Source organism: Dromiciops gliroides, chromosome 3 (assembly GCF_019393635.1).
Source record: "Dromiciops gliroides isolate mDroGli1 chromosome 3, mDroGli1.pri, whole genome shotgun sequence".
NCBI lineage: Eukaryota > Metazoa > Chordata > Mammalia > Microbiotheria > Microbiotheriidae > Dromiciops > Dromiciops gliroides.
In genome coordinates this window covers 47,159,130-47,176,541 of record NC_057863.1, presented here as the reverse complement: position 1 = coordinate 47,176,541, position 17,412 = coordinate 47,159,130, and the positions used below count along the sequence as shown (strand labels likewise).

At 39.7% G+C, this 17,412-nt stretch overlaps 1 protein-coding gene across 1 annotated transcript in view; it reads right to left on the bottom strand.

The window, feature by feature from the left end:
• ANKUB1 (ankyrin repeat and ubiquitin domain containing 1) overlaps positions 1-17,412 on the bottom strand; it is a 35,579-nt gene continuing 18,167 nt past the window's right edge. Inside the window, exons 4-6 of the mRNA XM_043996858.1 lie at positions 14,632-14,746; positions 6,784-7,716; positions 1-1,061 (exon numbers count right to left, since the gene is read on the bottom strand). Coding sequence (XP_043852793.1) covers positions 959-1,061; positions 6,784-7,716; positions 14,632-14,746 — 1,151 coding nt within the window. The 3' untranslated portion in view covers positions 1-958. The remainder of the gene's footprint in view (positions 1,062-6,783; positions 7,717-14,631; positions 14,747-17,412) is intronic.

Below are 17,412 nucleotides of genomic sequence, written 5' to 3'. Positions count from 1 at the left end.
GGGTCACACAGCTAGTAAGGTTCAAGTATCTGAGGCCGGATTTGAACTAAGGTCCTCCTGAATCCAGGCCTGATGCTTTATCTACTGTACCACCTAGATGTCCAAGATTAAATGGTTTTCAACTGGGAGGGAATCTCATGGGAGGCACAGGCTTGAGAAGCTGTTGTATAAGTAGTTTTGCATAATAATCAAAGGTCCATAGGGAATGTCAGGGTGGTTGGAGGAGAGGGGTGACATCAGGTGGGAACTACAGGCTCAGGGTTCAGGTGCAGCAAAGAAGAAAGCAGTTTGGCTCTGCTCCAATCACAGGGTCAGTTGGGATCAAAATCAGCTAGTCCCTTCTGATGTCAGCATTTCAACATTTAAAAAAACTGGTTTTATAATCTTTTAACTAGTCTCAATTATTCTCAGGCAATTCATAGCTCTGAGGTCAGGCAAGGCCAGCTGCATTCAACAACTGGAAAAAAGAATCCCCCCAGATTGGTAGCTATCTCCAAATATTAAAAGGATATAATGTGGGGAGAGGGACCAGATTTTCTCCACTTCAGAAGTCAGAAATAGGAAAAATTGGTTGAAGAGACAGATTTGAGTTCAATCTAAGGAAAAACTTGTTAACAAGAACTCTCTAAAAGTGAAATTGACTACCTGAGGAGTTGCTCGTTTCTGGAATTCTTCACCCCTTGTCAAGTGGCAAAGGAGATTCTTGTTCAGGTGTGGTTGAACTGCATGACCTCTGCCATCCCTTCCAAATCTGAGAGTCTGATTTGGTGATTCAAGTTGCCAACATTCAGGGATGACAGTATTCAATGTTAAACCCTTCCTACCTAATTATGAGCCCTTCCTCCCTGCTTTTGCATCAGGTTTGTTGGCATTAGAAATGAGGAATTATGTCTGCACTTTGACAGAGTCACAAATAAATGTGGGTTTCTCTTCTCAAAGGAAAGCTTTCTGAAGATTTTCATTTCAAAGTCCAGCCTTCGGTAGTTAGATGATAGATGCTCTTCTTTGCCATGGTCTTTGCAATTTCTAACTGCTGAAGCCATCGTTTTTCTTTAAATGCACTGCAGGAAAATAATAAAACAATTGATCATGAAACTTAATCTTTCCCTGTTTTGATCTGGATATGAGGGACATTCTTCAGTCTGTAGGTTTAGCTGTCAATTAGTCTACCTTTTCCAACCAGAGATTGCACGTTGGATCTGCAACAAAGAACCTGGCATCTTTCTCACATCAGTTGTTAAATTTGTAAATAATTTGTCTTAAGTGGGACAGTGAGGATAATGGCAATACTATTCCTCAGGAACTCAAAAGTGGCAAAAGAAATCAATTTAGTAGAATATAGAATCTTAAGCAGTTAAAACTTTGTTCACATTCTCCTCATTTTCATTTAACTCAGTAGGAATACACATGTAACAGTCCTTGCTGACCTTGGGAAGTCTTATTTTTTTCCCAACTTGAAAAGAAAGTTAACTTGAGATCAAGACTAGAAGGTGATATTTCTCCCTGTACAGTGGGAGTTTTAAAGATCTCTTGAGAGAAAAGAGAGAAGATCGAGATGGAAGGGCCCCTCAGTACATGGAGCAGGAGCATGACCAGTGACTGCAAGAGTATCTGTTTTTTCTTCAAACCCAACCCTCTCCATGGAAAACCATGAAAAGTGACCTCTAAAAGGACAAGCAGAGGGGGGCAGCTAGATGGCGCAGTGGTTAAAAGCGCTGGCCCTGGATTCAGGAGGACCTGAGTTCAACTCCGGCCTCAGACACTTAACACTTACTAGCTGTGTGACCCTGGGTAAGTCATTTAACCCCCATTGCCCTGCAAAAAAAAAAAAAAAAACCAAAAAAAAAAAAAAGGACAAGCAGAGAGGCATAATATGACTGCGTTTTTCATTGCTGTTTTCGGCAGCCGCTTGTTTTCTTGCTCTTAGTGGAGCATTGAGAGGAACAGTAGACATGAAGAAATGCCATTCCTTCACCCTGCCTTTCTTCATTTGTGTGCAACTGGAACCTGTTTCTAAAAATTCTGTTAAAGACTGAATTTGGAGAATCTATTGTTATTTCTCATAAACACCTGTGGTTGACCCTGTTTTTATGTTTCCTGGTATTCCGGAGGGTGACCCTTCCTATTGGGGGCCGAGATCTCCCCCACTCCATACCTTTCTGAAAACATCCACTGGTAAAATAAAAACTATGTTTCATGTCTTGTTGTGCACCGTGAATCTTAGGACAAATCATTTTAAAATTCATCATCCAATTGTTAGAATTTTTTTTAGTGTTCTAGAAGGTCGTTAAAAAATTCTACTCGGGGCAGCTAGGTGGCGCAGTGGATAGAGCACTGGCCCTGGATTCAGGAGGACCTGAGTTCAAATGTGGCCTCAGATACTTGACACTTACTAACTGTGTGACCCTGGGCAAGTCACTTAACCCCCATTGCCTCACCAAATAAAAAATTCTACTCACAGATAACTCAGTAGAGGATAAAGAAGTAGGCTAATGGGGTGGCACAGTGGATAAAACACCAGCCCTGGATTCAGGAGGAGCTGAGTTCAAATTCGGCCTCAGACACTTAACACTTACTAGTTGTGTGACCCTGGGCAAGTCACTTAATCCTTATTGCCCCAAAAAAAAAAAAAGAAGTAGGCTAGTTAGTCATCTTTGGCAGAAGCACTAGATTCCGCTGATGACAGGGACTGATTCCATTTTTGGCTTTGTATCACCAGCCCCTTCCACAGTGCTAGTACGCAGTGGGCACTTGAATTAAATTGGTATACCTTGGTTTGAATACTGCTTGTGTTACTTAGTTATATGGCCCCGCCTAAATTACTGAAATGCCTTTGAGCCTCAGTGTTCTCATTTGTAAAACAAAAGGCTGGAGTTAAGGATGATCTTTAAGGCCATTTCAACTTTAAAACTTGTGACCTTGTGAACTGTTTAAATATATATATATATACACAGAGAAAGAGAGAGAGAGAGAGAGATGTATGTATACGCACACATATATGTGTGTGTGTATATATATGTGTGTGTGTGTGTGTGTGTATGTGTGTGTGTGTGTGTATCCCAATTACATGTTAAGACAATTTTGGGGGGCTGGTCAATGAGGGTTAACTGACTTGTTCAGGGTCACACAGCTAGTAAGTGTGTCAAGTTTGAGGATGGATTTGAATCCAGGATGGGGGCAGCTAGGTGGCTCAGTGGATAAAGCACCAGCCCTGGATTCAGGAGTACCTGAGTTCAAATCCAGACTTAGACACTTGACACTTGCTGGCTGTGTGACCCTAGGCATGTCACTTAACCCCCATAGCCCTGCAAAAAAAAAAAAAAAAAAAAAAAAAAAAGATTAAGGGATTTAAATCCAGGGTCAGTGCTTTCTCCGCTGCATCACCTAGCTGCCCCTAAAACTTTTTTTTTTTTTTTTTTAACATTTGTTTACCCTGTGAATTGTTAATGCAACCAGGTTGGGTCCAAATTTGGTCCCATAGATGCCCAAATGATCACCACTAGGTGGCAGCAACCTGCCTAGTAACAAAGGAGCAGCTTCTCAAAAATTAAACTGTGATAAAATTGGTACACAGAATGCTACAGCATGATAATTACATGGGCCTGGAAATTACAGAATCATGATGTGTCTCCAATGGGTGTGGGTGTTGCTGGGGAGGTACAGTTGGCTGGCCAGTAAGAGGGGGATAGGGACACATTTAGAGCCTCCCTTTTGCTTTCTCCTTTCAATATTTCCTTTGCATTTTCTCCCTCTATCTGTTGCCCCTTGTGACTGCTTTTAGTCAACTAAATTGCTGTCCTGAGCAGAACTGGAGACAGTCTCCCCACTGCAGTTGCTGCTCAGTCTTTAAATTCCTCCTCTCCTTCTTCTGTGTCTCGAAGACTGCCAAGCTGCCCTTCTGACTAGTCCCAAATAGTTCCAAACTGCTTCCAGGGCTGAGCAGACACATTTGTCCCCTGAACTACAAATCCCAGGATGACAGTTGGTTCTCACATGGCTATTATAAGAAGATTACAATTTGTAAGGTTTTAATTTAATTTTTTTTTAAGTGAGGCAATTGAGGTTAAGTGACTTGCCCAGGGTCACACAGCTAATAAGTGTTAAGTGTCTGAGGCCAGATTTGAACTCAGGTACTCCTGACTCCAGGGCCGGTGCTCTATCCACTGTGCCACCTAGCTGCCCAATTTGTAAGGTTTTAAAACTTAGAAGGAAGGGACCTTCCAGGCTGCCTAGGTCAACCCCTCATATTACAGATGAAGAAACTGAGGTAAAGTAAAATAAAGAAGATCATAAAGACATTTCAGAGATCATTTAGTCCAACCTGAGGCCCAGAGAGTAGTAACTCGTCCATAGCCACAGGACTAACCAGTGGAATGAACACCTAGGTTTTCTGACTGTAAGTACAGGTGTTCTTCTTCTTCTTTTTTTTTTTTTAACGGGGCAATGAGGGTTAAGTGACTTGCCCAGAGTCACACAGCTAGTAAGTGTCAAGTGTCTGAGGTCAAATTGGAACTCAGGTCCTCCTGAATCCAGGGCTAATGCTCTATCTACTGCACCAGCTAGCTGCCCCTCTTCCTTTAATCTTATTCCAGCTTTTCCACTTATTCTTTTCAAATGGAAATTTTTACTATTCTTTTGATGTTTTGTATTAGTAAGAAACTAGTGTGTGGTTATGAAAGTAAAAATGGAAAAGTAGAGAGGTCTTTGGGTTCAAATTTTTGCAATTAACTTTTTTTTTTTTTAGTGAGGCAATTGGGGTTAAGTGACTTGCCCAGGGTCACACAGCTAGTAAGTGTTTAGTGTCTGAGGCTGGATTTGAACTCAGGTCCTCCTGCCTCCAGGGCCGGTGCTCTATCCACTGCACCACCTAGCTGCCCCGCAATTAACTTTTATAGTAGTTTGGTGATACCTTAAATAGGGTGTCGGGCCTGGAATCAGGAAGAACTGAGTTCAAATTCAAATCCTGCTTCAGACTCTTTATGGAGCCTTTATGGACCTTGGCTAAGCCATTTGACCTTTTTCAGCTTCAGTTTCCTCATTTGTGAAATGGAGAAAATAGTAGCACCTACCCCCCTCACAGGGTTGTTAAGAGGATCAAATAAGATAACAAATATGTAAAGTGTTTTGCAAAACCTTGAGGTGCTAGAAAAATATTCAATGCTTATTATTAATCTGAATGAAATTGTAAGTGTATCCCTAAATGTCTCACTGAAATAATTTAAGTAAATGATAATGAATGTGTCAGAAGCATCTGGTTCAAGTAATTTTGCTTATCACCAGATACTATCACTTTCATTCAGTTTAATATTTCAGTTTTCTCATCCTGTCCAATTTGGATCTCCAAGAATTTCACCTCACTATTTTGCTTAATTCATTTTGACTCCCTTTATTACTCAATTACTTACCCATTTACTTCTATTTTCATCATTTCCTAGGAGTAGACAAACCTCAGCCTTTTATACCCTGTTTTATATGGTCCTTAAGCTAAGAATAGTTTTTACATTTTAAGATACAATAAAATTTTATTTAAAAATGTAAAAACCATCTCAGTTTTCAGGTAATACAAAAGCAGACAGCTGTTGGATCATTTGGCCCAGGGTTATAGTTTACTGACTCCAGACCTATGCTTTTTTTTTTTTTTTTTTGGTGAGGCAATTGGGGGTTAAGTGACTTGCCCAGGGTCACACAGCTAGTAAGTGTTAAGTGTCTGAGGCCAGATTTGAACTCAGGTCCTCCTGACTCCAGGGCCAGTGCTCTATCCACTGCGCCACCTAGCTGACCCTGGACCTATGCTTTTTTAATACATTTTCTTCTCTCTATTTTTCAAATTCTTTGTTTTGTTCTCATTTACAGAAACAGTCAATTGCAATGTACGTAACTGTTATCAGTTCCCTATTAGCCTTCGAAAACAAAAAACAAAACCAAGGATCTTATGATTTAACAGTTAACTCTTCACTGGGGAACTCCATAACATTTATGAAAATACAGTGAGAGGAAAGGATATCATCTTTGATTTATGTAATATCATACTAAGAACCTAAAATAGAATCAGGCCAAATCTCACATGACCTTATTTGATGGGCTTGGAGTGTTTCTAACTCACATTCCACTTGATTAGAAATATGGTATACTGAATAGGCATGAGGCCTTCACAACTCAGTTCTCTCCTAAAAACCCTTCTAAGAATGGAATGCTGTTGGAATCAGATGATGATTAATAAGATCAATCTACACTAAAGGGAGAATAGGGTGGTAGAGTTTGTTGGAGGCCTATGACAGGATGAGCTATAATACAAATTAAGCGCCTCCTCTGGGCTCATCTCCCAACTGGGCACTCATACAGGCAGGGTCTCCAGAGGGCAGTTGACTACTCACTCCCTTACCTAGGTCCTTTTCATTGAGATGGTGGATATGGTTTTAAACTGGAAGGCAGGGGACAAGATTTGATTCCAAGTGTTTTTTAATGTAAGTCTACAAGGGGGCAGCTAGGTGTCGCAGTGGATAGAGCACTGGCCCTGGATTCAGGAGGACCTGAGTTCAAATCTGGCCTCAGACACTTGACACTTACTAGCTGTGTGACCCTGGGCAAGTCACTTAACCCCCATTGCCCTGCAAACAAAACAAAACTGTAAGTCTACATCCCTAAGCTCTGGGAACCTGACTCATGAAAGAGTTGGAAGAAGTGCCTCAGAGAATACGCTACTGATAAGGATGATATTTTTTGACTGAGGTTGCACAATTTCAAACACTGGCCTACACGAATGGCTAAAAAAAAGAAAAATACCTTGCAGTAGCTAAGCAGTAGATTGCATTCTCTCTTGCAGTCTTCCCACTGTGTTCCAGGAAAGATTCAAGGGATGAAGTTAGGAAACGTGCTGCCTCCGGTGTCATGTAGAAAAACGGAGGATGTGAATAACTTCTAGTAGTAAGTGAAGGAAGAGGAACTTGGGCTGAGTACAGATTGGTCATCCTCACTTCCTTATTCCTAGTCATCTTTTTCTTCTGGTTGCTCAGGTGACGTTCTTGTAATCTTGAAAACTCATTTGTTTCTTTTATCGGAGGCAGTTTTATGCTTCCCACACTTTTCTGCTGCTGTGAAACTGTCAAAGGATCCACACTTTTCCTGATTTGGGTTTTTTCGTGGAAACTCGACCGTCTGGAAACTTTGTTTTTTCTCCCCTTGTTCCCAGCTTTACTCCATTCTTTGGAGGTCATGTTTGGTTGGGTGAAGCCATCCACCATGACAAAATCTCCAACTCGAGTTCTGAACATCTGGGCCCCGTTGCGGTGTCTTCTTTGAAGGATGTGATGCTGAGCTCTGAGAATCCATTGTTTTATTTTAATATAGATCCTCATGGGGATTGAAAGTTTAGAATAAGAAACCATGGACCCCATCTTAGCCACCAAATACAATACACAGTCTTTATGCTTGTGTTTGAGGGCAATGGTCAGTGGGATCTGTCCTGCTGCATTTTTACAATCCAGGCACAGGACATTGTAATTGATGAACGCCTTAAGTATCAATAGTTGGCCTGCTTCTGCAGCGACGTGAATGGGACATTTCATCGTATCGGGATGATAAGTTTCATGACACCATTCTCGGTAGGGATGGACGCCAACTGCTTGATTGGGCCTTACTCCTTGCTGTAGGGTCCACTCTGTGAGCTCAATGTAGCCATAAAATGCAGCCATATAAAGTGCTACCCTCTTCTGGTACCTGAGTGAATATAGCAAAATAGGAAAATTAATTTAAAAAGCTGATAAAATTAGGTACCCAGCACATTATTAAATATTCTATTGCAGGTGTTTATCTCTTGCTAGATAGAAGTGTGCCAACAATAGTCTTGGGGGCTTTTTGGTTTGTTTTTGTTTTTGTTTTTTTGCAGGGCAGTGGGGGTTAAGTGATTTGCTCAGGGTCACACAGCTAGTAAGTATCAAGTGTCTGAGTCTGGATTTGAACTCAGGTCCTTCTGAATCCAGGTCCATTGCTCTATCCACTGTGCCACCTAGCTGCCCCCCCACAATATTCTTTTTTTTTTTCTTTTTTTTTGGGGGGGTGTGTGAGGCAATGGGGTTAAGTGACTTGCCCAGGGTCACACAGCTAGTACATGTTAAGTGTCTGAGTTCGGATTTGAACTCAGGTCCTCCTGACTCCAGGGCCAGTCGTCTATCGCCACCTAGCTGCCCCCCCCAATGTTCTTATTAAATACTATAGCAATTAACTTTTGGTAAAGTGAGTAGTAATAAGTCATTTGAATCACACAGCCCCCATTTGTAAATATTATACCACATACAAAGTTCCTTCAGTGATACTAGACAACATGAAGTAATAAACTACTAGAATCTTCAAAAAACTGAAGTTGAGGCTTACTCCAAAGGAGAGGTATGTGTTGGGTGTGAGCTGGAGGTAACATACTATAAATAAGGAATTATGTAGGAAAGGGTGTTTAAAGAATGTTATCAGAGAAATATAAGTGCAGTGAAAAGGATCATAGGATCATAGATTTAGGGGTAGAATGGACCTTGGAGGCCAGAGAGTCTCTTCATTTTATGGATGAAGAAACCAAGGCAAAGAGGTTGAGATTTTCTTAGAGTCACACAGCTAATCAGTATCTATGGCAGAATTTGGACTTGGGGCTTTTTGACGTCCAGTTTAGTGCCCTATACATTACATAATTGTAGTTGGAGTGAGACACCAATGGAGAGCCCTAGTTCTCTCCTGGTATCCCTGCTATGTCGAAAGAGTTTTTGGTATAGTTAGGAATACATTGTGTAGATCTTTGGGGAAAATTTATGGGAGGACATGGATGAAAGTCGCACAAAGTGGACTTTCTTTTTTTTTGTTTATTTGTTTGTTTTTTAAAATAAAAGTATTTTATTATTTTCCAGTTACATGTAGACATACTTCTCAACATTTGTTTATATAAGATTTCCAATTTCAAATTTTTCTCCCTCCCTCTCTTCCCTCCCCCCCCATACAACAGGTAATCTGATAGAGGTTATATATACATAATAACATTAAACATATTTCTGCATTAGTCATGTTATGAGAAGAGTCAGAGCAAAAAGGAAAAACCTCAAAACAGAAAAACAACAGCACCCAAACCAAAAGAAATAGTATGGTCCAATCAGCATCCATATTCCACAGTTCCTTTTTTTTTCTTCTGGATTTGGAGAGCCTTTTCCATCATGAGTCCTTTGGAACTTTCTTGTACCGTTATATTGGTGAGAAGAATCTAGTCTATCACAGTTGATCAACACATAATGTTGATGATACTGTGTATAATGTTCATGCAAGTTCTTCCATGTTTCTCTGAATTCTTTCTGCTCATCGTTTCTTACAGCACAATAGAATTCTATTACATTCATATACCACAACTTGTTCAGCCATTACCCAATTGATGGACATCCCCTCAATTTCCAATTCCTTGCCACCACAAAAACAGCAGCTGTAAATATTTTTGAACATGTGGGTCCTTTTCTCTTTTCTATGATCTCCTTGGGAAAAAAGACCCAAAAGTGGTATTGCTGAGTCAAAGGGTATACAGTTTTATAGCCCTTTGGGCATAATTCCAAATTGCTCTCCAGAATGGTTGGACCAGTTCACAGCTCCACCAACAATGCATTAGTGTTCCAATTTTTCCACAGCTTCTCCAGCATTTATTATTTTCCTTTTTTGTCATATTAGCCAATCTGATAGGTCAGGTGGTACCTCAGGGTTGTTTTAATTTGCATCTCTCTAATTAATAGTGATTTAGAGCATTTTTTCATGGCAATAGATAGCTTTGATTTCTTCATCAGAAAACTGCCTGTTCATATCCTTTTTTTTTTTTTTAGTGAGGCAATTGGGGTTAAGTGACTTGCCCAGGGTCACACAGCTAGTAAGTGTCAAGTGTCTGAGGCTGGATTTGAACTCAGGTACTCCTGACTCCAGGGCCAGTGCTCTATCCACTGCGCCACCTAGCTGCCCCTTGTTCATATCCTTTGACCATTTCTCGTTTGGTTGGGTTTTTTTTGGGGGGGGGCAGGGCAATGAGGATTAAATGACTTGCCCAGGGTCACACAGCTAGTTAAGTGTCAAGTGTCTGAGACTGGATTTGAACCCAGGTACTCCTGAATCCAAGGCCAGTGTTTTATCCACTGTGCCACCTAGCTGCCCCCTTTGACCATTTCTCAATTGGGGAATGACTTGGATTCTTATAAATTTGATTTATTTCCCAATATATTTTACAAATGAGGCCTTTATCAGAAGTACTGGTCATAAAAATTGTTTTCCAGCTTTCTGCATCCCTTCTAATTTTGGATGCATTGCTTCTGTTTGTACAAAACCATTTTAATTTAATGTAATCAAAATAATCCATTTTGCATTTCATAATATTCTCTATCTCTTGTTTGGTCATAAACTGTTCTCCTTTCCAAAGATCTGAAAGGTAGACTATTCCTTCTTCTCCTAATTTACCTATGGTATCACCTCTTATAGCTAAATCATGTATCCATTTTGACCTTATTTTAGTATAAGGTGTCAGATGTTGTTCTATGCCTAATTTCTGCCATACTCTCTTCCAGTTTTCCCAGCAGTTTTTGTCAAATACTGAATTTCTATCCCAGAAGCTAGAGTTTTTGGATTTATCAAACAGTACATTACTAATGTCATTTACTACTGTGTCTCCTGTGCCTAGCCTATTCCATTGATCCTCCACTCTATTTCTTAGCCAGTACCAGATAGTTTTGATGACTGCCACTTTATAGTAGACCTTCAGATTTGGTACAGCTAGCCCACCTTCCTGTGCATTTTTTTTCAATATTTCCCTTGATATTCTTGACTTTTTGTTTTTCCAAATGAATTTTGTTATTATTTTTTCTAGTTCTATAAAATAATTTTCAGGTAGTCTGATTGGTATGGCACTGAATAAGTACATTAATTTAGGTAGAATTGTCATTTTTATTATATTAGCTCAGCCTATCCATGAGCAATTGATATCTTTCCAATTATTTAGATCTGATTTGATTTGTGTGAAGAGTGTTTTGTAATTGTGTTCATAGAGTTCCTGGGTTTGTCTTGGCAAGTAGACTCACAAGTATTTTATATTATCTACTGTTACTTTAAATGGAATTTCTCTTTCTATCTCTTGCTGCTGGACTTTGTTGGCCATGTATAGAAATGCTGACGATTTATATGGATTTATTTTATATCCTGCTACTTTGCTAAAGTTGTTAATTATTTCCAGTAATTTTTGAGTTGATTCTCTAGGATTCTCTAAGTATACCATCATATCATCTGCAAAGAGTGATAGTTTTGTTTCCTCCTTGCCTATTCTAATAAGGAACTTACTTTCTAAAGGGGAGGGAGGGAATACAAAATATGAACAGATGAGCTTATGAATGATAATTCAAAGAGAAATAGGGAGCTAGTGCTGACAAGTAAAAGGATCAGGAGAGACTTCCTAGCACCTGAGCTAAACTTTTGAGAAGGCTAGGGCTTCCAGGCAGATGGGAGGAGAGAGTACATTCCAAGCATGGTGGAGATAGATAGGAGATGGAGTGCCAAGTCTGTGAAACAACAAATGGACCAACTTGACTAGAACACAGTGTTTTGTGTGTGTGTGAAAGGGAGTAGTGTTAACAAGCCGGCAATGGTAGAGAGAAGTCAGCTTGCAAAAGACTTGAAATGCCAATCTGAGCAGTACTTGACAGAAGATGGTGAAGGTCCAGATAATTCCTTTCTAACAGTTCATATAGAATTGGTTTTGGTCAATAAGTGGATTAAACAGACTAGAAGTGGTGCTTCTGAGACCAGGTTAATGGTGTAGTTGTAAGGCAAGAGGGATGATCATGCTTGTGCCTTGATTGCACTGAATATACTCCTCTATTGCAGTCTAGGGAAGGAAGCTCTGGCTTGTGGTTCAATATGGGGCTAGAGCTAGATGTGATAGACATTGTCTGAAGGCGGTGCCTTCAGCTGTAGCGTGTCAGCTTCCTATGATAACCAAGTTGGGTAAAGCTTTGGTAGGAATCTAAGAACAACTGGGATGAGGGAAGAGTCAGAAATCAACAAGCATTTATTAAGTACTTCCTGTATGCCAGGCACTGTGGTAAGCACTGAGGATAGAAAGATGAAATAGGGTCCCTACCCTTGAGGAGCTAACATTCCAATAAGGGAGATAACATACAAATAACTACACATACGCACAAGATATTTATAAGTCATATACTGCTTTATAAATGGAAGGTTATCATTCTGGAGAGCAATTTGGAATTTTGCCAAAAGGGCTATAAAGCTGTGCATACCCTTTGACTCAGCAATACCACTTTTGGGTCTTTTTCCCAAAGAGATCATAAAAAAGGGAAAAGGACCCATATGTACAAAAAGGTTTATAGCTGTTCTTTTTGTGGTGGCAAGGAATTAGAAATTGAGGGGTTGCCCATCAATTGGGGAATGGCTGAACAAGTTGTGGTATATGAATGTAATGGAATTCTATTGTGCTGTAAGAAACGATGAGCAGGAGGAATTCAGAGAAACATGGAAGGATTTGCATGAACTGATGATGAGTGAGATGAGCAGAACCAGAAGAACATTATACACAGTATCATCAACATTATGTGTTGATCAACTGTGATAGACTAGATTCTTTTTACCAATACAACGGTATAAGAAAATTCCAAAGGACTCATGATGGAAAAGGCTCTCCAAATCCAGAGGAAAAAAAAAGGAACTGTGGAATATGGATGCTGATTGAACCATACTATTTCTTTTGTTTTTGATGCTGTTGTTTTTCTTTTTTGAGGTTTTTCCTTTTTGCTCTGATTCTTCTCTTATAACATGACTAATGTAGAAATATATTTAATGTTATTATGTATATATAACCTATATCAGATTACCTGCTGTCTAGGGGAGGGGGGAGAGAGGAGAAGGAGGGAGAAAAATTTGAAATTTGAAATATTATAGAAACAAATGTTGAAAACTATCTCTACACGTAACTGGAAAATAATAAAATACTTTTATTAATAAATGGACATATAGATAAACAAACAAACAAATAAATGAATAAACAAACAAACAAACAAACAAATAAATAGAAGGTTATCTCAGAAGGTGATAGGGAAGGGAGGAGTGGGCAAGATCTCCTACAGAAGGGGAGATTTGAGCTGAATCTTGAAAGAAGCCAGAAAGCCAGATGAGTTTTGAAGGAAGCCAGGAAAAAGAGTGAATGATATTCAGACTCAGCAATTCATGCTGATTTAATATCATCCCATCAGACTGAGAGGCTCTTGTTTGTCTGGGTCACAGGTCCTGGCAGAAGTGAGCATTCACTGATTGTCTCAACTAACACTATAGGCAAGGTTTGGCCAGAAACTCTTCTGGGGTCCCCTCAGGGACTTTCCTGCTTCCTTGCTTGCTTGCTTTCTCCAATTGTTTGTTTGTTTTGACTGAGTAAAGGAGGCCTCTCTTTGCTTCATTTCCTACCTAGCCATAACCCCCGAATGGGGCACTGCCTCAGGCAAACTGAGACATGGGAAAGACCTTAATTTAAAAAGGTCAAGGTCTCTCATTGCATCTGGGGCCATCTGCAGTCATCCTGATGTATATCTTGTCACTAGACCAAGATGACTCTGGAGGAGAGAGTGAGGTTGGTGACCTTGTATAGCCCTCCCTCACTTAAATCCAATTCACTGCAAGTCATGATGTTACCCAGGATTTGACGGTCCTCTTGGAGAACAAAGGACAAATAGCAACAACAAGGTCTTGGGAGCTTCTTTTCTGTTCCCATTGGGTGTGGCTATGAACAAGACTAAAGATAACCACCCTTGTTTTAAGGAAGAAGCACTAGCAATGGCTGACAGTCCAGCAGAGGGCAGTAGTGTAGTGGATGAGTCCACTAGCTGGTGGGAAGAGATTAAGTCAACCTGGATTGCTGAGCCTGTTTATTATTTACTCTCCCTGACAGGTTCCTACCCCACTATGAGAGTGAGATGGAGAGAATGAAGGAGTTGGGATTGCTTGAGTTCATTTGCAATCAACAAGCCTAGAGAGAGAACACACTTTTTGTGGGGACGGGGTAATTGAGAGGGAGACCTAACAGATATCCAAGTAGGTCAACAAAAATCTAGGCTGGAGTTAAAGCCGGAACTTCACAGGAAGTTTCAAAGCCTTGACCAGTGACACTTTCTTCACACAAATAACCAACCTGAAATACCATATTTTATGGCTATGAACCATTACTACATATATTCCTTATTTTGCTGTATATGATGAAGACCCAGACAATAAGAAATGGTCAAGATGACTTCTAAGATTCCTTCTAACTCTGGATTTCTTTTCGTTTCTTTTTTTTTTGGTAGGGGCAATGAGGGTTAAGTGACTTGCCCAGGGTCACATAGCTAGTGAGTGTCAAGTGTCTGAGGCTAGATTTGAACTCAGGTCCTTCTGGATCGAGGGCCAGTGCTCTACCCACTACACCACCTAGCTGCCCCCTAACTCTGGATTTCTTATGGAGTATTTTAGGACTACCATATACTACAACACTGCAGATTTGTGTCAAGGATTATTAGGAATAGCTGTTCTTGTGAATATTGCTTACAGGGAAAAATTAACTTTGTTAATATAGTTAACATTTATTTTTAGCAACCATACTTGAGTACTGGCTCCTCTTCTGATAGATACCGTTGGACTTTAAGCTTTTGTCCTTGGAGACAACCAGTCAGAAATTCTTTCCATCCATCCCATACATCTAAGCGAAGAGTTGTTCCTGTAGATGAAGATGAATAACATTTTATCATCCTTGTCTTTGACGGTGATTTGTAGTTCACAGACTTTGCTTGGCCAAAATGGAATTGGCTTGCTATTGTGGATGTGATGGAATGTGTGTTTCTGTCAGGAGAGCACAACTAGCCTCTGTATTAGTCTGGAAGGATTCTACTTCCAGCTTAGTCATTTATTTGGAAATGCCACCCTGAATTCAAAGTTCTTCTATTTCCTCATCTATACTATTGATTAAGTTTCTCATGCATGTGCATGGTCAAAGGACATAAACAGTTTTCAAAAAATATGTATACATCCATATTTTTAAAAAATGCTCTTTTGAACCCTTTTGGTCTTGGATACTAAGAATGCTTGGTAGCATATAATACCATAAAAATGCTGTCATAATTATTTTAGTCTATATGATACCTTTTATATGACCTAAGACAGTATCTTCCATTCTCTATTTTCTTTCTTCTTTTTCTTTTTTATGCTGTTCCTCTCTCCCCTTTTGCCATTCTGTTATTTCCCTTTTCTTCCCCTTTGCCCATTATTTGTTAATTTGCCTTTTCTTCCTTTTTTCAAGAGGAAAGTATAGCTTGGCATGTAGGGCTTAATGTGTAAGCAGAGAGGGGATCATATAAGATCCATCATGCCTGTTGGAGTTCTACCTTCTTCTAGAACATGTGACTGAACCTAATCCTCCTGGTTCTGCTCCCCAGTGGTCTTGATCTTGACTTAGCAGAACTTGACTACCTAACAGCATATTCCTTGGCTTCAACGCCTAATTTAGACATCATGTGTTCTTGATCTTCCTTCCTATTTGCTGTCTTTATTTCCCCACAGTTGCTGATCTTGTGTTTCCTGTCCCAATTTACTATAACTTGACCCTGACTCTGATTAGCTTTACCATGATAATAAATATGGTGATTCCATATCTAGAAGAGCCACAATGGTTCTTTAGTAATGCTTTGATTAAAATACTTGTCAAAGACTCCATAATTGGAAATTCAAAGTTTATTTATTAAAGGGTTCCCATCTCCTGAATTTTTTTTTCTAATAAGATATTTAATTTCCCTAGTGATAGGATGAGAAAGCAGAGTTTTAACAGCCCATTCTAAATTCAATTATTTAATTTACTGGTACTTAATTATCTATAAAATACTAATTTATTGTGAGATTACACATATTTTGATCCTATGCCCTTCCTATCTACAATATTTCCTCTGCAAGGGGGAGGAATGGCCTAGACCCACAAAGATGGCCTGGGATTTTAAATTTTTACACATCTTTTTCCTATGCAAGGAAATATCAGATGGTATTGGGAAGGGGGTGAAACTTGAGAGAGCCTGCAAGGAGCACTGAATCTACCATATCATGTTGCCTCTCAGGATGGAGGAGTTCTAGGATTCCTAGGTAGTTCTTATCTATATCCTCCCATAAGTTCCTCACTTTGTAGTGACTTCTCTTGGATACCAAATGAGTACACAGCTTTTCCACTGGTTATCATCTGTTCTTGCCACATGAACATCAGATCTCTTTTGCTCTTAAATTTTTTGTTAATACATAACCTGTTGTTGTTATTGTTCAGTCATGTCCAATTCTTCATGACCTTGTGGATCATACTATCCATGGAGTTTTCTTGAAAAAATACTGGAGTGGTTTGCCATTTCCTTCTCTACTAAATTAAGGTGAACAGAGAGAGTTTAAGTGACTTGCACTGGGTCACACAGCTAGTAAATATCCAAGACTGGATTTGAACTCAGGTCTTCCTGACTCCAGGCCCAGAACTCTATCCACTGAGCCACCTAGCTGCTCCCTCCTAATAATCTGTACTTTACTTCTTAATAATTCCTCATTTTTTAAAACATATTTCTGCCTGCTCACAGCCACAAAAGTCTCTTCCTTGGCTTTAATTGATAATTGTTTTCAATTCTAAGGAGACTATAGTGTTCCATGTATCCCAACCACATCAAAACAACCATCATAATAGTCATTCAGTGAAAGTGTATTGATTGAATGATTGCTATAGAGGTAGAGAGAGGGGTTGTCATATTAAATGATCAGCAAGATCATCTGAAAGCAAGCAAAGCAGGGTCTATTGCCAGCTTGCCATTGATGCTCTGATGTTTGGTATAAGAAAGCAGCTTGCAAGTTCTTTTAGCACAAAGGATGGCAAACAATTACTTCTTCTAATGCTCCCTAATGTCTAGTACAGTGCCAGGCAAACAAAAGCTACACAATACAGCAAGTGAAAAGGGGCAAATCATGTAACTTTTCTGGCCGTCAGTTGCCCTGTTATAAAACAGGGACAAAATTTTGCTACAGAGTTTTGTGGTGTTTGGGGAGTTTAGATGAATATATCTCAAAGGGCTTTGAGGTCCTGAAACAAGAATAAGAGAAAGGAAAATTATTAAGTCTTCATAACTGTTTGGAGATTTCATTAGATAAGAGGCAGCTGGGTGATTCAATGACCAAACTTAGAGTGAAGAAATCAAAACCATCCGGGCAGCTAGGTGGCACAGTGGATAGAGCACTGGCCCTGGAGTCAGGAGTACCTGAGTTCAAATCCTGCCTCAGACACTTAACACTTACTAGCTGTGTGACCCTGGGCAAGTCACTTAACCCCAATTGCCTCACTAAAAAAAATAAAAGAAAATAAAAAAAGAAAGA